Source organism: Heteronotia binoei, chromosome 6, assembly GCF_032191835.1.
Source record: "Heteronotia binoei isolate CCM8104 ecotype False Entrance Well chromosome 6, APGP_CSIRO_Hbin_v1, whole genome shotgun sequence".
Classification (NCBI taxonomy): Eukaryota; Metazoa; Chordata; class Lepidosauria; order Squamata; family Gekkonidae; genus Heteronotia; species Heteronotia binoei.
The window spans coordinates 26956226-26972430 of NC_083228.1; the positions used below are offsets into that span (position 1 = coordinate 26956226).

At 44.0% G+C, this 16205-nt stretch overlaps 2 protein-coding genes across 2 annotated transcripts in view; both read left to right on the top strand.

Annotated features, from left to right (window-relative positions):
* Positions 1-5583, top strand: part of LOC132573594 (hexokinase HKDC1) — a 28589-nt gene extending 23006 nt beyond the window's left edge. The window contains exons 16-18 of the mRNA XM_060241163.1: positions 720-875; positions 3982-4215; positions 5393-5583. Coding sequence (XP_060097146.1) covers positions 720-875; positions 3982-4215; positions 5393-5537 — 535 coding nt within the window. The 3' untranslated portion in view covers positions 5538-5583. The remainder of the gene's footprint in view (positions 1-719; positions 876-3981; positions 4216-5392) is intronic.
* An 8125-nt stretch (positions 5584-13708) lies between these two features.
* Positions 13709-16205, top strand: part of LOC132573592 (hexokinase-1) — an 80891-nt gene continuing 78394 nt past the window's right edge. Inside the window, exon 1 of the mRNA XM_060241160.1 lies at positions 13709-13731. The gene's annotated coding sequence lies outside the window, so the exon portion shown is untranslated. The remainder of the gene's footprint in view (positions 13732-16205) is intronic.

The window sequence follows — 16205 nt, forward strand, 5'->3', positions numbered from 1 at the left end:
GTCATTTCTGGGTGATGTCATTGCACTAGGCACATTGAGTGCCAACGGAGCTTTCCAGGGTGGGGATCCCCCACCAGCCAGCTCTGTGTTGGCAGGTTGGGGGCCTCAAAATTGGGGAAACCCCTGCTCCCAGTGGGAGGCTGGGAACCCTAGGAGGTTGGCAGAAGGGGACTGTGGCATCAGAAGGAAAGTTTAAATGATTCCTTGCCAGCTACTTCTCCATTAGAAAGCACCCCTACCATTCTGTACAAATGTTTTGGGTCAACTCATATTTGCAGGTACAGGTTGGCTGCTGTTACGTGTTGTTGCACCCCAGGAGCCATTTCAGATCCTCAAGAAGAGCATATGGGACAGTCCAAACCCAATGCCCCATTTGACAGCATGTATTACAGTACTGCAGTCGGAGCCCTCTGCTCACGACCTGAGTTTGATTCCAGCGAAAACTGGTTCAGGTAGCCGGCCCAAGATTGAATCAGCCTTCCATCCTTCCGAGGTTGGTAAAATGAGTACTCAGCTTGCTGGGGGGGAAAGTGTAGATGACTGGGGAAGGCAATGGCAAACCACCCTGTAAAAAGTCTGCTGTGAAAACGTTGTGAAAGCAACGTCACCCCAGAGTTGGAAACGACTGGTGCTTGCACAGGGGACTACCTTTGCCTTTTTTTTATTATTATAAACAATATTTTTTTACCACAGCCCAATGTTTTTCTTTCATGTAAAAGGTATGAGAAGATGACCAGTGGAATGTACTTGGGTGAAATCGTGAGGCGGATTTTGATTGACTTGACGAAGCAAGGCCTTCTCTTCAGAGGTCAGATTTCAGAAACGCTGAGGAGCAGAGGAATATTTGAAACCAAATTCTTGTCTCAGATTGAGAGGTAAAACCACTTGTTATGCTACTCAGGAGTCGTGTGCATCCCACTTCCTACCATATAAAGCGCTAAAGTGTTTCTGTGCAGGAGCTAGGGTTGCCACCACTGGGTTAGGAAATTCCTGGAGATTTTGGGGAAGGACCTCAGCAAGGTACAATACCACAGAGCCCACCATCCAAAGCAACAGTGTTTCTGAAGGCCCATGTGAGCCTGTCTGTCCTTGAAGGTCTGCCTCTGGCACCCTGCTCTGGATGACTCTGCCTTAAGCAAGGTATAGATAAAGGGTTGTACTTGTGGAACAGAACTTCCCCAGTTTACTCATTTTTGTTCCAGGATGGAGTACTGTGAGTGGCCAGCTGATGCTTTGCAGAGACTGTGCTATTGGATTTGCTTTCATTGCATTAATATCTGGATCTTAAAAATGAAGAAGTGTTAATTGTTACCCTATGCATATTGTAATCCTGTGAGTTGTTTGAGATATTGCTATAAAGGAGGATTTACACAGAGTGAGTCAAGTACAATTGACAGATGGGACAGCCAATAAACAATGCAATATGGTTAGGGGTGTAGAACCAACCAGAAGTCTAAAGACAGAACTGTATTACGTATTAGCATGACACATTACATTATGTGAAATTCCACAGTAGGATCTAGCTTCAATGAGCTATACATAGTAGTATAAACACAGCCTCTAATAATTGATCCAGATGACTATGCAAATCATTTACTACAGTGCAACTCAATTGCCTGCATATAAAAGCCTTCTTATATAATTCAGTGTTGCATAGTTTGTGGACAGTCATCCATAATAAACTAGAGGTGGGGTTATGCCCCAGGATTTCCCACTGCCTACCTCACTGTAGCAAACTTGGATTTCCTTTGAAGGATTTCCTTTAAAGCCCTTTATGGTCAGGGACCTGCCTATCTACGGGACCGCCTTTCCCCATATATCCCCCATATATCCCCCAGAGAGCACTGCGATCAGGGACAAAAAATCTGCTGTCTGCCCCTGGCCCAAAAGAAGCCAGGCTATGCGCAACAAGATCCAGGGCTTTCTCGGTGGCAGCACCAGAACTTTGGAACACCCTCCCAGAAGCTATAAGGGCCCTGCGGGATTTGTCGGCGTTCCGCAGGGCCTGTAAGACCGAACTGTTTAGACAGGCTTTTCTGGTTGACTGAAAATGGGCTGCCACCGAACATCCTACAGAAGCTGGCGATCATAGTCAGAACCCAATACCGCCAGACTGGATTGAGACAGCGCAAATAGTTTTAAATTGATAAGTGAATTATGGTTTTATATGTTTTATGGAATTGATTGTTTTTATGATATTGTAAGCCGCCCTGAGTCCGCTTGCGGAGAGGGCAGGATATAAATGTAAAGTAATAATAAATAAATAAATAAATAAATAAATTTGTGGTTTCCCATCCAAGTATGAACCGAGTATGAACCAGGGAATAAGTTGGTCTTAACGGTGCAACTTGTCTACTGCTTTGTTCTAGGGCTAACCCTGTTTAGTTTCCAAAGTCTGATGAGATCAGGCTTGCCCAGGCCTGGCAGGGGCCAGGACTAAAGACTATTTAGAGAGCTAGTTTAGTGTAGTGGTTCGGTGTGTGGACTCTTATCTGGGAGAACCAGGTTTGATTCTTCACTCCTCCACTTGCAGCTGCTGGAATGACCTTGGGTCAGCCATAGCTTTCATAGGAGTTGTCCTTGAAAGGGCAGCTGCTTTAAGAGCTCTCTCAGCCCCACCTACCTCACAGGGTGTCTGTTGTGGGGGGGAGAAGGTAAAGGAGATTGTGACCGCTCTGAGACTCTTTCAGAGTATAGGGTGGGATATAAATCCAGTATCTTCTTATATCTTCTTCTTTATCTATAAACAAAGCTATGTATCCTGGAGATGCCACTGGACTCACTTAGTTCTCAAATCTGTTTGCTAACTCTTGTATTTTTATGCTAATTTGATGCCATTCACAGGTCTTACCAACTGCTTTAATCCAATCTCAGCTATACTTATTGCCCAGTTACTTATGTATCTTGACTCTAACTAGCCCTTCCTGGCGACTAACCCCCTCCCTTACCAAGGGAGAGCCAGTGTAATGTAGTAGTTAAGGGCCATAGACTCTAATCTGGAGAATGGGATTTGATTTCCCACTCCTCCACATGAAACCAGCTGAATGACCTTGGGTCAGTCATAGTTCCCTCAGAATTCTCTCAGCCCACCTACCTCACAGGGTGTCTGTTGGGGATAGAGGAAGGGAAGGCGATTGTAAGCCATTCCAAGACTCCTTCAGGTAGTAAACAGTGGGATCTAAAGCCAACTCTTCCTCCTCCTCCTCCTGTAGTGGCTGAGGGAATCTGTTTCAATGTATCTGAAGAAGTTTGTATGCACACAAAAGCTTAAACCCAGAATTAAACTTTGTTGGTCTTAAAGGTGCCACTGGACTCAAACTTTGTTCTATTGCTTCAGCCCAGCCCAGGTGCCCACTTGAATCTCTATATCCTGTGTGATTACTGAATGTTAATAAATTCTGGGTCTTGCATAAATTGTGCAGCTTAACACAGCAGTGCAGATATGCTTTATCTTGCATAATCAGTTCTGTGGTTGCTGGTCACAGGGAGAAGAAAAGGCCCCATATGACGCTGGAGACCTGTCTTCTAACTACCAAAAATCATGAAGTAGAAGATGACCTACAAAAGATTTTTTTTGCTAGTTTAGGGCTACTGACTGCTACTTCTGCAAAGATCTTACATCAGGGGTGACCAAACTGCAGCTCAGGAGCCACATGTGGCTCTTTTGCACATATTGTGTGGCTCTTGAAGCCCCCAACACCCTATTGACCAGCTTGGAGAAGGCATTTCTCTCTTTAAACCACTTCAACAAGCCAGCTGCTGGCTTGGAAAATGCATTTAAAGTCAAAGTTGCTTTCTTTCCACCTCTCCCTCCCCCATCTGTTTTCCTTCCATCCATCCATCCGTCTTGCAGCTCTCAAACATCTGATTTTCATGTCTTGTGGCTCTCAAACATCTGACATTTATTCTATGTGACTCTTACGTTAAGCAAGTTTGGCCACCCCGCCTTACATGAAGGTCTGTTTTGTGTTTGCCTGACAGTGACCGGCTTGCCTTGCTTCAAGTGAGAAAAATCCTGCAGCAGCTTGGTCTTGACAGCACCTGTGATGACAGTATCATTGTAAAGGAGGTGTGTGGCTGCGTTTCGAAGAGAGCAGCTCAACTCTGTGGAGCCGGACTGGCGGCTGTTGTTGAGAAGATACGTGAGAACAGAAACTTGGAGCACCTGAAAACCACCATAGGCGTGGATGGAACCTTATACAAGCTACATCCACAGTGAGTACTTTCATCTCTTCTCTTCTCCCTCTCGTAGTACTGACTAGAGATGGGCATGAACCAGGGAAATGGAGGTTTTTCTCAGTTTGTGATGTTACACGAACCACTACGAACCTCCCCGTTTACTGAACTGGTTTGATTTGTGAGGTTTGGGTCTCAGATCTTCCCTCCCTCCTTTCTGCCGGCGGCTGTTCCCTGAGACCATTTAAAGGGAACAGTTGGAAGTCGGATGGAGGAGCGAAAGGGATTGCTGAAATGACTTGCACCCAACAGGCTGAAATGGATGCAAGCTATTTCAGCAATCCCTCTTTCTCCCTCTCGCTTCCCAGCATGAACCCCATGAACCTCCCCAAAACCAAATGGAGGGTTGTGGATAGGGATGGGCACAAACTGGTGATGTTAGTCAAGAAATTAAGTTCATGATGAGGTTTGTGTTCATCCCTAGTACTGACTGCATTTTTGTAGGGAGGCAAGTACTATGTAGATCGGAGGTGTCAAACTCATTTGTTCTGAGGGCCGGATCTGACATATATGAGACCTTGTTGGGCCAGGCCATGTGTGTCACAAAATGTAATGCCAGGTAACGGAACAGACAAACATAATTCAAGATTTAAAAAAACCCTTAAAATAAAACATGCTTAAAACGTTAGCACTTGTTGGCCTTAATGATGCTTTCTTTGTATCTCTCCTGTGCAATCCATGGAACTGGGCAGAGGAAGCTCTGTCTCTTCCTTCTCTAGGGGAGCAGGAGGGGGAGGATCCTCAGCCAATCGAAGGAAGAGAGGCTTGGCTCAGTAGCTCTGCTGTGCAATTGAGCAAGCTTGGTAAAGCAAGTTGTGATGCAAAAAGAAGCAAGAGAGAGGAAGAAGGAAGCAGACAACAGCCAGTTGCTCAGGGGCCTGATTTGGCCCCATGTTTGACACTCTGATATAGATACTTGGCATAGCTGCACCTTTCCCCTTGACTCCCATGGACAGGGATCCCATAGGACAATGCCAAGTGGGTCTAGAGTACAGCACCCTGTGATGCACTGTGCTTCCCTCCCCTTGGTCCTTGAATACAAAAGCTCTCCTTCCATGCACATTCACCCATCGTAATTGCTGGCATTTTTCTAATTAACCAATAAGTGGCCATGACCTCTAAATGCATTGTAATCTTTGTTTCTCCGTTATCTTAGTTTTTCCAGGATTCTGCAAGAAACAGTGAAACAGCTGGCACCTCGGTGTGATGTGACTTTCTTGCTTTCGGAAGACGGGAGTGGAAAGGGAGCTGCCCTAATTACTGCTGTTGCCAAGAGAATGCATAATGTCACTGAAAACTGAGCCTCTCCTACAGCTTGTGCCTTGCATGTACCCAAGATTTGTGGAGAAGCCTCATAAGCCAACTGAGGTGGACATCCACAAGTGGTACTCGCTACTATTACTTGATTGTGGCTGACTGCAGAAGCAAAATGACTGTCAAAGCCAACATAGATATTTGGCTAGATATGTACATAGAACGCCCATGAGCGGCCTGAAGTTTCAAGAGATGATCATATACTTGATATTTCTATGCTGTGCCTAATACAGAACAGGCTTGTCACATAAGCTATTCTGTTCATCAGTTTAGTTTCTTCTAAACGTATTTATGTGATCTGCTCTCCCCCCTCTTCTATTTTCTGATTCAATTAGGGTTGCCAGCTCTGGGTTGGGAAATACCTGGAGATTTTGGGGGTGAAGCCTGAAGAAGGGAGGGTTTGGGGAGTGGAGGAGAGGAGAAGGACTTCAATGGGACACAATACCATAGAGTCTACCTTCCACAGCCACAATTTTCTCCAGGTGAACAGATCTCTCTTGCCTAGAGATCAGTTGTAATAACAGGAGATCTCCAGCTACCACCTGGGGGTTGGCAACCTTACATTTAATACTGTTTCTGTGCATTTTTAAACACCCTTTTTTAACGTTAGTCATAACTCTGATGGATAAAGTATTCTGTCCCTGTGTGGCTCACAGCTGGTACTTTTTTATTGTTTATTTTAAAAACAAAACAAAGTTGGGGGTGGGGGTGGAAATCCATGTTTTTTTCACTCCCCTCTGCCACCCTAAAGTGTATTCTTCTCTGTGTCGCTAATGATATTTTTGTTTCATTGTATGTTTGTGAGTTTTTTCCCCACGGGGTAGACTCTGTTGTAGCAAGTCTAACTGCTAATCCCCAGAAACCAATGAATCAGGGTGAAATAATACTTCACACTCAGTCATTCTCTCATAAAAAGGAAATGGTATCAAGTGATGATATATTCTGTGAATAAAAGATGTTGGGTTGGAAAAGATTAATGATGAGCTCTTGGTTTTCCTTTAGATCACTAAAATATCTTAAAATCCTGATCAATAGACATAATTGTGATCAATAGCCATAATTGCTTAGTGCAGGGCAAATAGGTTATATGGGGATCACATGCACTGGGCACCCTGGGCAAAGCACTCTACTCCTGAGGCATTCAGAATCCTATGTGTCTTCATCTGAGTCTTCTGTAATCTCTGTCCTTCTGTGTGGTAAAAGGGGAATATAGTAGAGTTTACCTACAGCAAACGTATCCAGGGCTTTTTTTCTGCCAAAGCCCACAGGAGCAGAGCTCCACCAGGGTTGGCCAGGGCTCTGGCTGACGTGACCCACCATGCAGCAGTCACATGCTCCCTAGTATGCAAATGAACTCCTGCTGGGCTTTTTCTATGTGTCAACCCAAGGTACATTGTTGGTGCGTGTTTTCCCAGTTGCTCATTGACTGGCTTGCAAGGGGGAGGGAAATGTTCCCCTCTGCTTGAAGTGTCAGACAAGACTTGAATTCCCAGCCTCAAAGGAGGAGCCTAAATTTCTTGGGTTTCCAACTTCTAGGTAGGGCCTTGGAGACCCCCGGAATTACAACTGATCTTCAGATGACATTTTTTTTGTGGGGTGGGGGCTTTATGGCATTATATCCCATTGAAGTCCCTGTTCTCCCTATGCTCCACCTCCAAATCTCCAGGAATTTCCCAATCCTGAGTTGGCAACTCTTCTTGGAATGAGCCCAATTGAGTATCCTGTGTGGTGCTACAAGCTACCAATTCCGAGGCCACTGAATTCAGTGACACCAGCAATGGATCTTGGCTCACTCCTTGCCTCTTCCCACAGAACGGCAGCAGTGCAGGAGGAGACCACTGGTGAGCTGACACTGATTTACCAATGAAGGGTTGGAGCCGAGTGGCCCCTGAGGCACTGGCATAATTGCCATGGCTTGGCCACCAGTGGCCTACTGGGAAATTACCTTGTAAGCTAAATGGCCAATCTGGCCCTGCTGAGCACCATGGGGCGAGGAGGATCAGTATAGGCATTATTTATGCTTCATGTCTATGGAGGCCGATTGAAAGTTGTTCCAGGCACTGGCAGCTATCTCCACCAAAAGTGATTTTGTGGCCTTGATGTGCTTACAGAGCAGATCACTGCAGGGTAGCAGGGGGGTAGTCAGCTCTAAGCTGGGAAATATCTGGAGATTTTGGGGGTGGTGCCTAAGGAGGGCAGGGTTCGGAGCAGGAAGGGACTTCAGTGGGGTAGAATGCCGCAAAGTCCAGCTTACAAAGTGGTCATTTTCTCCAGGTGAACTGATCTTGAGACCCGTCATAATAGCGGAAGATCTCCAGCCCCTACCTGGTCATTGGCAACCCTTGGTGGGGGGAGATTTGTATCTCTTGACCTGGACTCATAGAGCAGGAGTGGCCAATAGGGTTGCCAAGTCCAATTCAAGAAATATCTGGGGACTTTGGGGGTGGAGCCAGGAGACTTTGGGGGTGGGGCCAGGAGACATGGGGCGGAGCCAGGAGCAAGGGTGTGACAAGAATAATTGAACTCCAAGGGAGTTCTGGCCATCACATTTAAAGGGACAGCACACCTTTTAAAATGCCTTCCTTCCATAGAAAATAATGAAGGATAGGGGCACCTTCTTTTGGGGCTCATAGAATTGGACCTCCTGGTCCAATCCTTTTGAAACTTGGGAGGTATTTTGGGGAGAGGCACTAGATGCTATACTGAAAATTTGGCGCCTCTACCTTAAAAAACAGCCTCCCCCCAGAGCTCCCAATACCCGCAGATCAATTCCCATCATTCCCTATGGGAATCGTTCATGGAGGTGCATAATGGCTGTGGGGGTGGGGCTTCCCCCGCTGGCCAGCTGGCTGGGGGAGGGGGGAAGCCTGTAAAACCGGGGGATCCCCTGCTGGGACCTGGGGATTGGGAAGCCTAGTGGCCAACGGTAGCTCTCCAGATGTTTTTTGCCTTCAACTCCCATCAGCCCCAACCAGCATGGGGCTGGTGAGAGTTGTAGGCAAAAAACATCTGGAGAGCTACCGTTGGCCACCCCTGTCATAGAGGTTTAAAGAATGGCAGTTCCATCCCCTTTGGTGCTGTTTTTACTCTAATTTTAAACTCTACCCAAGAGGAGGAAGACTGTGTATTCAAGCTGTCACGCAGGGGCCAAAAAAGCCTGCTGAATCATGTTGGGGCTGTGTAGGTGTGTGTGAGAGAAACAGCTGCTTGGCTATAGACCAGCATGATAAGATTCTTCCTCCCAAAGGACAGGCTTCTTCTCTTCCTGTTCTCGGCTAACAATACAGCACATGGTTTCCAGCAGGCCCAGTGCAAAGCACGACAGGAATGTTGAGAAGTTGCAGCTCTATACACGCTCTTTGTAAGATGAACAGAAATCTCCTTTTTCTTTAGCTAAAACAATCCTTCAGAAAACGATTTAGTTTATAAAACAGTGACATTGCCTAGCGGTCCTAAACCATCAAACGCAGAGATTAGAGTCAGTCCATGCTGGTTTATTTACTACTGAGGAAATTGGATTTCTTTCAGGGCTTTCCCATGCTATTGTTTTAGTAAGTTCTCAGCAATTTCATATATGTAGAGACAATTATGAATGCTCCGTGTTTGGTATGTGGTAAGCCAACAGTGAAATGCTGAGCGGGGGGAGGGTATGTCCCTCAGGGCTACATGTGCATAGCTTGGATAGGAGTTGGCAGTATCAGGAAATGTTTCAGAGGAATCCCAAAAGGTGCTGAGATTCAGCAGCTGGAGCTTAGGGCCCAATTCCAGTGACAACTCTCCTGCATTGTTTTCATTTAAGCTACCTAGTGGGGTTCTGCTCTTTGGGGTTTGCTTCCCCTGTGCCTTAGCTACTATTCTGTTGTGTGCCTGCACTATATCTCCAGCCTCTGTGCTCTTCCAGAGGCAGCCCACCTCTCCCTCCTGCTCCTGGTATTCCTTGGAGGTCTCCCATCCAGCTACTTGCCAGGGTCAGCCCTGCTTAGCTTCTGAGATCTGATGAGATCAGGCTTGCCCAGGCTATCCAGGTCAGGGCTCCATTCCACAAGGTGTGGACAACTTATAAGTGTTTTTAAAAAACAAAACTACATCTTGGAAACCAACATAAAGTTTGAAAAGTAAGCCAATGTTTGGCTAAAAAAATAGAATCATTTCCCTCACAGATTATGCCATCTGTCTGTAACTGGCAATGAGATTTCATAGCATCAACATTGCTGAAGTAAGAGGAAGGGGCTGCACAGTTGCAAAGGGCTTGTGATTTCTCTCCCTAACTTCTGAAGATGCTGTAGCCGTTCAGCTGTCTTAGAACTAGTTTAAGTTACCCTATAGAGATATGCTTTTAGAGTGAGCTTTGGCTTGCTGGAGGTAAAGTGTAGATGACTGGGGAAGGCCATGGCAAACCACCCTGTAACAAAAAATCTACTAAGAAAATGTCGAGATGTGATGTCATCCCTTGGGTCACTAATGACTCAGTGCTTGTGCAAGGGACTAGTTCATGAACAAAGGAATAAGGAAATGAACTGTAAATGTTTCCCATTCAAGTATATTATGTCAATAAGAAATCCGAATGTGTGAAAAATAAACAAAACTTCAATTCTGTGGATGCTGACTTGGGAGCAAGAAATCAAAGAGCATTATTTTATGTTTAAGCTTAAATTGCCTTTAACCATCACTTGTGTCATGTGTTGCCTCACCACATATCAGGAATCTTTATATATTCCAGGGATCAAAATGGGCTGTCACCCGCTTGTCACCAACCCCATTGGCTGACCAGCTGAGGTGTCACAGAATGTTCTAGAATGTTCACACTGCTGAAGGTGTCAGTATTGAAATGTTGACAAGCAGTGTTGTGAAGCAATACTCATGAAAAATTATGTAGCTAGGAACAGATCATGTGCTTTTTTGCAGGAATACAGAGAACAGGGAAGGGAGCTTTTGAAGAATGTGATTCTGGCAGAAGAAAGTGCTACTGGAAAACCGAAGGTAAATAACTGATAGCTAAAAAGTACAGGTTGTCCTCTGTGCAAGCACCAAGTAGCTACCGATCCATGGGGTGAGGTCACATCATGACGTTTTCATGGCAGACTTTTTACGGGGTGGTTTGCCATTGTCTTCCCTGGTCATCTACACTTTACCCCCAGGAAGCTGAGTACTCATTTTACTGATCTCAGCAGGATGGAAGGCTGAATCAACCATGAGCCAGCTACCTGAACCCAGCTTCCGCCGGGATCGAACTCAGGATGTGAGCAGAGCTTGAACTGCAGTACTGCAGCTTTAACACCCTGTGCCACAGGGCTCCTAACATAGTTAGAGGACTGTAATGGCAGTTTATTGTAGATAAGGTGGTTGTTCCTACATATGTAGGAGCAGTATACTATGTAAAGGGTTGATTTTTGATCTCTTTGGCAGACAGATTTAGATACTTCTCAGTATCGGGGATTCTAAATAGCAGAGATCTGACTGTCCAAATTACTCTTTTGCAGGTTATGTTCTTCCTATGGATGATAATAAATTGAGAGAACTTATTTCCAACTGGTTGTGATGTAAAGCAGTTTGCATTGTACATGGAAAAGAAGCAAATGTACCATTAACACACACTCACTGCTTTTGCTCTAAACTGCAATAACATGGTCAGCTGCCCTCTAATTTAGGGCAGGCTTTAGAGACAGTCTTACCTTTTTCTTTTCATTTTTCAAATAAAGTACTTTCACCTTGCAGGAATGCAATATCTTTACATCACATTCATTCACCAGGGGCATTCCAGAAACTTTAAAGTTTGTGCGTTCAGAGCAGTTTTGTGTCTCTAAAGCCCAGGCAGTTAGTCTGAAATTTAAATAATTGCACGGTCATTAAATTTTATACAAAAAAGGAACTGACTGTAAAACCAGCAGCTATGTTATCGTGATTACAGCAACAGCAAAGCCTCCATTCATTAGGCCAAAGTTACATTGTGGGACAACATAAATTCATTTCTTTTCTTTTTTTGTCCCTGAAAGATTAAGAAGAAATTGTTTTCAGACAAAGAGGTTTTCATTCAGCAAAGCAAATGGAGAGAGGAGTAAGTAACATTTTTATCCAACAAGCATTTTGCTTTTTCATTGGGGTGTGCTAGTGGCAGAACCGGTTAGAAACGCTCTACAGCTGGATGCTTTGGTCAGTCAAGGTTACTCTGTACTGTTAAAAAAGTTGACACCATGAAACTTTTGAGTGTCAGGACACAGAGAACTACTTAAGTCTTGGATTCTTTGGCACAGACTAATTTTGCTTGACTCCCTCTTACAGATACACCCAAATCGAACATTTGTGAGGATGGGTCTTTGGCAAGGATCGTTCATCTATCGACCTATAGCCAAGTAGGTACTTAGCGGTTGTTTGTCTTGCCTTTTCAGCAGGGTTATCTATTGCATTTATGATGCTGAGTAGATTTTCAGTTGGTTGACCTGGACAAGAATATCCCTGTCCTTTTAGAGTCATGAAGATTCAAGCTGAATGCATTCAAATTAAACATGTTTGCAAACTGGATGTTTCTTTATGGTCGTCATCTAATCTTGAAGTTGCATGAGAGTTTCACGTGTAATTGTGGATTTGATTATTTCATTTATTCTCATTCTCATTATTCTCTCTTTCATTCTCTCACTCACATGCACGTGCACACACACACACGAAATTTATGTATATAGTCCATTGATGCTTACCAGTGGCTTAGGAGCCACATATGGCTCTTTGACATGCCACTTGCAGTTCTGAGCACTGCTCTGAAATGTGGAACTCCCTGTTCCAGAGATGTGGGCCATTACCCAGCAGGGCCTCGTGCTGGTAAGTGGTTCCCACCTTGAAATACTGGAGGATGGATAAATTGCAAACCTCTCAAAGCTGTTGGCCTTGTGCAATGGTGGAAGTAAATGGGCCGTCCTCTCTAATGCTCCCCACACCCTCCTTACACTCATTGCCACGCTTGAGCAGCTCCCAGGAGGAGAACAAGCTGACCACACAGGAGAGAAAGCCGAACCATCACCATGGCAGCCTCCCAGGACAAGAACAAGCTGGCCATAGTGAGCTGATGGCGACTGGACTCTTCTTTCTTGGTAGCCAGTTTGCTTTCCTCTGGGCCCCTTGGCCATCTCATTGCCTTGCCTGAGCAGCTGTGCCTCATACTGAGGAGAGAGTGAGAAGTCTGAGAGGGGGGCTCCCTCATGCTAAATGTACAAGGACTGGCTGAGGTTCTGTGATGGGGAGGAAAGCTCACCCTCCTCGCTCAGAGGCACTCTGTTAATTTAAACGGTTATAGGTACATATTTAATATTAACAGTGTATTTTATGTTGTCCTGACCTGGATAGCCCAGGCTAGTTCAATCTCGTCAGATCTCGGAAGCTAAGCAGGGTCGACTCTGGCAAGCACTTGGATGGGAAACCTCCAAGGAATACCACAATCATGACACAGAGGCTGGCAATGGCAAGCCACCTCTGAATGTCTCTTGCCTTGAAAAATCTACAGGGTTGCCATAAGACAGCAGTTACTTGAAAGGTAAAAAAGAGGGGGAACCCCTTACAATATTGCGTGTTTGTGTGTATGTTTAGAGTGGTGCAAGCGATAGCCATGTGGCTCTTTTGGTCTAATTGTGAATCTGGATCTCTGCAGGCATGAGTACCTCTAATAACAAACAGTTTCCTGTAATCATTAGGGTGCAGAGGGCAGCAAAGAAAACTGATCTATGTCCCCTTCGTCTCGCCAAGAGACTTGGAGGAACAGTCGGGAACTATCCATTCTTTATTTCATGTAGGAAAAGCTGTATGTTTGGTAACTTTAGACACACATAGTTGACCAATTTGTGTATCTAGGCTTGGATCTACCAGTAATTTCCACTGATGGAAGGCAATTTTCTCCTTCCTGCTGTAGACAAAAATGTTCCCTCCAAGTGCTGCTCCTAGGGGACAGGGAATCACCAAGAAGAGGGTGAGAGAGGAGAGTCAGTGAAAACTGCCCTCCTTCCATTTAAAGGAAACTAAGCCATTATAGTTCTGTTTAAGATTAACATGTAGGCATTTGATAGAGTACCACAAATCTGTATTCTTTGCTTCTTCTTTGCAGACCTTTGGAATGATAATGTCACGTGGCAAGAGAGTCTGGAAATGGCCAGAGAAGAGGAACCTGGGGACTCTTACTATGATTCTTCCATACCTGAAGTAGGTGACTAGTCCAGATAAAGCATAGCCAAAACAAAAACAAAAAACCCACATATGGTACAGAAGAGATCTCAAATGATGTCATTTGAAACTGGAGGCCATTGTGCATTAGAATAACAGGAAGCTGGTAAAAATGTGCCTTAGGTCATTTCTGCTGCAAGCATGTTTTAAGTATTATGTGAGAATTTAATACGTGCCTTTTTAATATATGGTTCATCCACACCTAATTGTGGATGGTGAAGCCAAATAATTAGATAGATGTCTACCACTTTTTTTAAAAAAATAGCTAGATGGACACTTCTCTACAAAGTGTTCCCACTGTTGCTGAGGAAGGCATACCCACAGAGCTAGTCGTATGGCTGTCCATTTTTTAGTCTGGGCATGCAGAGATTACACCTTTTTTTAAAAAATGAAATAATGTTTGAAAGTAGAAATTTATTATTATTTATTATTACCTTAAATTTCTATCCCACCCTCTCCACAAGCGGACTCAGGGCAGCTAACAGTCAGTTCAGATGTTTATATTTACAGTTTAAAACCAATAAAATACAATTACAATTAAAACATTCCGTGGTGCTGTACAGCTTCGATATAGGTGGGCTCTTCCTTCCTGATGGTGATTGTATAGTAATCGTAGCTCTTTAGCAATGTGGGGTGGCAGCGCTTGCTGGGTTAGAAATGATGCATTCCACACATTAGCTACACCAGCACTGCATAAGTTATCTGGAAGAGGGATTGCATCTTCCTAGAATGTAATACGCTTGTAACAAAAGTTACCCTTCTCTCTGAAATGGTGGTTTTCTACAAGCAGGGTGTTGAGTCTCCTAATCATGCACTTTCATGAAGGCAGTTACTGGCTGTAAAGGTAGAATCCTAAATGTTCTTAAGTGGAAGAACAATTTACTGAAATCAAAGGAACTCATTTCCAAGTTTGTGTGTTTAGCCATGGGAGATAAGCCGCCCAAATGCAGAAGCCACTAGAAAGGGACCACGCAGGTAATGTAATGTAAAATTTTATTTGTATCCCGCCCTCCCCCGCCGAAGCAGGCTCAGGGCGGCTAACAACATTTAAGGTGAACAACACAATAATAAAACAATAAATTCATATTAAATTCACATTAAAATCAATCAATGATTAAAACATTCCTAGATCTGATACTGGCGGTAAACATTATTAATCTGGCGGTAAACATTAATTTAGTCATAGGTAGAAGGAGTATGTATACATATTTTCACAGTAGGAACTCTATTCCTTTTCGAATATTCACTGTCAAAGTTTGAATCCAGTGGCACCTTTAAGACCGACAAAGTTTAATTCTGGGAATAAGCTTTTGTGTGCATGCCGAATTAAACTATGCTGGTCTTAAAGGTGCCACTGGACTCACTTTGTTTTAATGCAAACTTAATTTGTTTAACTTCTTTAAGTATTATTTTAACTTCATGAAGTTAGGAAATGCAGCCTAATGCAGTGATCTTCTGAACACTAGAGGGCGCTATTGCATAAACACATGTGTTTAACTCTGCACATCTGTTGGTCTGTAAGCTACTGGACTCTTTCACAAATAATTGATTTGAATCTCCTTGCGTTGATTACTTTATTTAATGCATCTTTAATTTATGTTTATGGGGGACCCCTCCATACACATAGTGGCTTAAATATGATTCACTTCTGCTTTCCGTACTGCATTAATAGCATTCACAAGTGATTCATTCCAGGCAGGGCAGTCACATGTGAAAATGCCTTTACCAGCTGTAAAGAACTGCCTAGTCTGCTGCATGCAGCTAGAGGAGATGACCGAATTTTGAGATGGTAGAATGGGATATACCACTTCAAACTGCTGGTGGGGAGAGTCACTATTTAAATGCTTGCCCTGTTTTTTTAAAAAAAAACCTCAACCAAAAACAACCCCCCTCACTGCAATTTAAAACAAACATATCAGAGAGAAGGGTTTCAGTCTATTTTGGCATATTTACAGGGAATTATTAGGAGAACTTTGAGAGAAATGTAATTCCTTACATGCAGTCAGAAGTAGTACAGTCTGCTCTACCCTCTCAGCTCTCTGCCACCTCATTTTACTGTAGGCATAACGTCAGGCTAATAACGGTTCTGGGGACAGAAGTGTGTGGAGAAAATCCTGAAATCCTAGTGATGTTTGTATTTGCCTTTAATATTACATTAAACATCTCTTTTTCTCCAAGACCAACAACTCATTCACCCTTCTCACTTAGCTTGGCTCTGTTTACTTTCATATGGACAGCTGAAAGAATAGCTAGCCAAACAGTAAGCTTCATACCTTCTGAGGTAATCAGTAGGTAGCTCAGGTTCTTTAGATTGCTGACTTGGCCAAGGTAAATGACCAAAGTTGGAAGAACATTCTAGGAGTTCCAAGGTATGCTGTGATCAACAGTCTGCACTCTTCTGCCATCATTTCCCTATATATATATATATATATATATATATATATATATATATA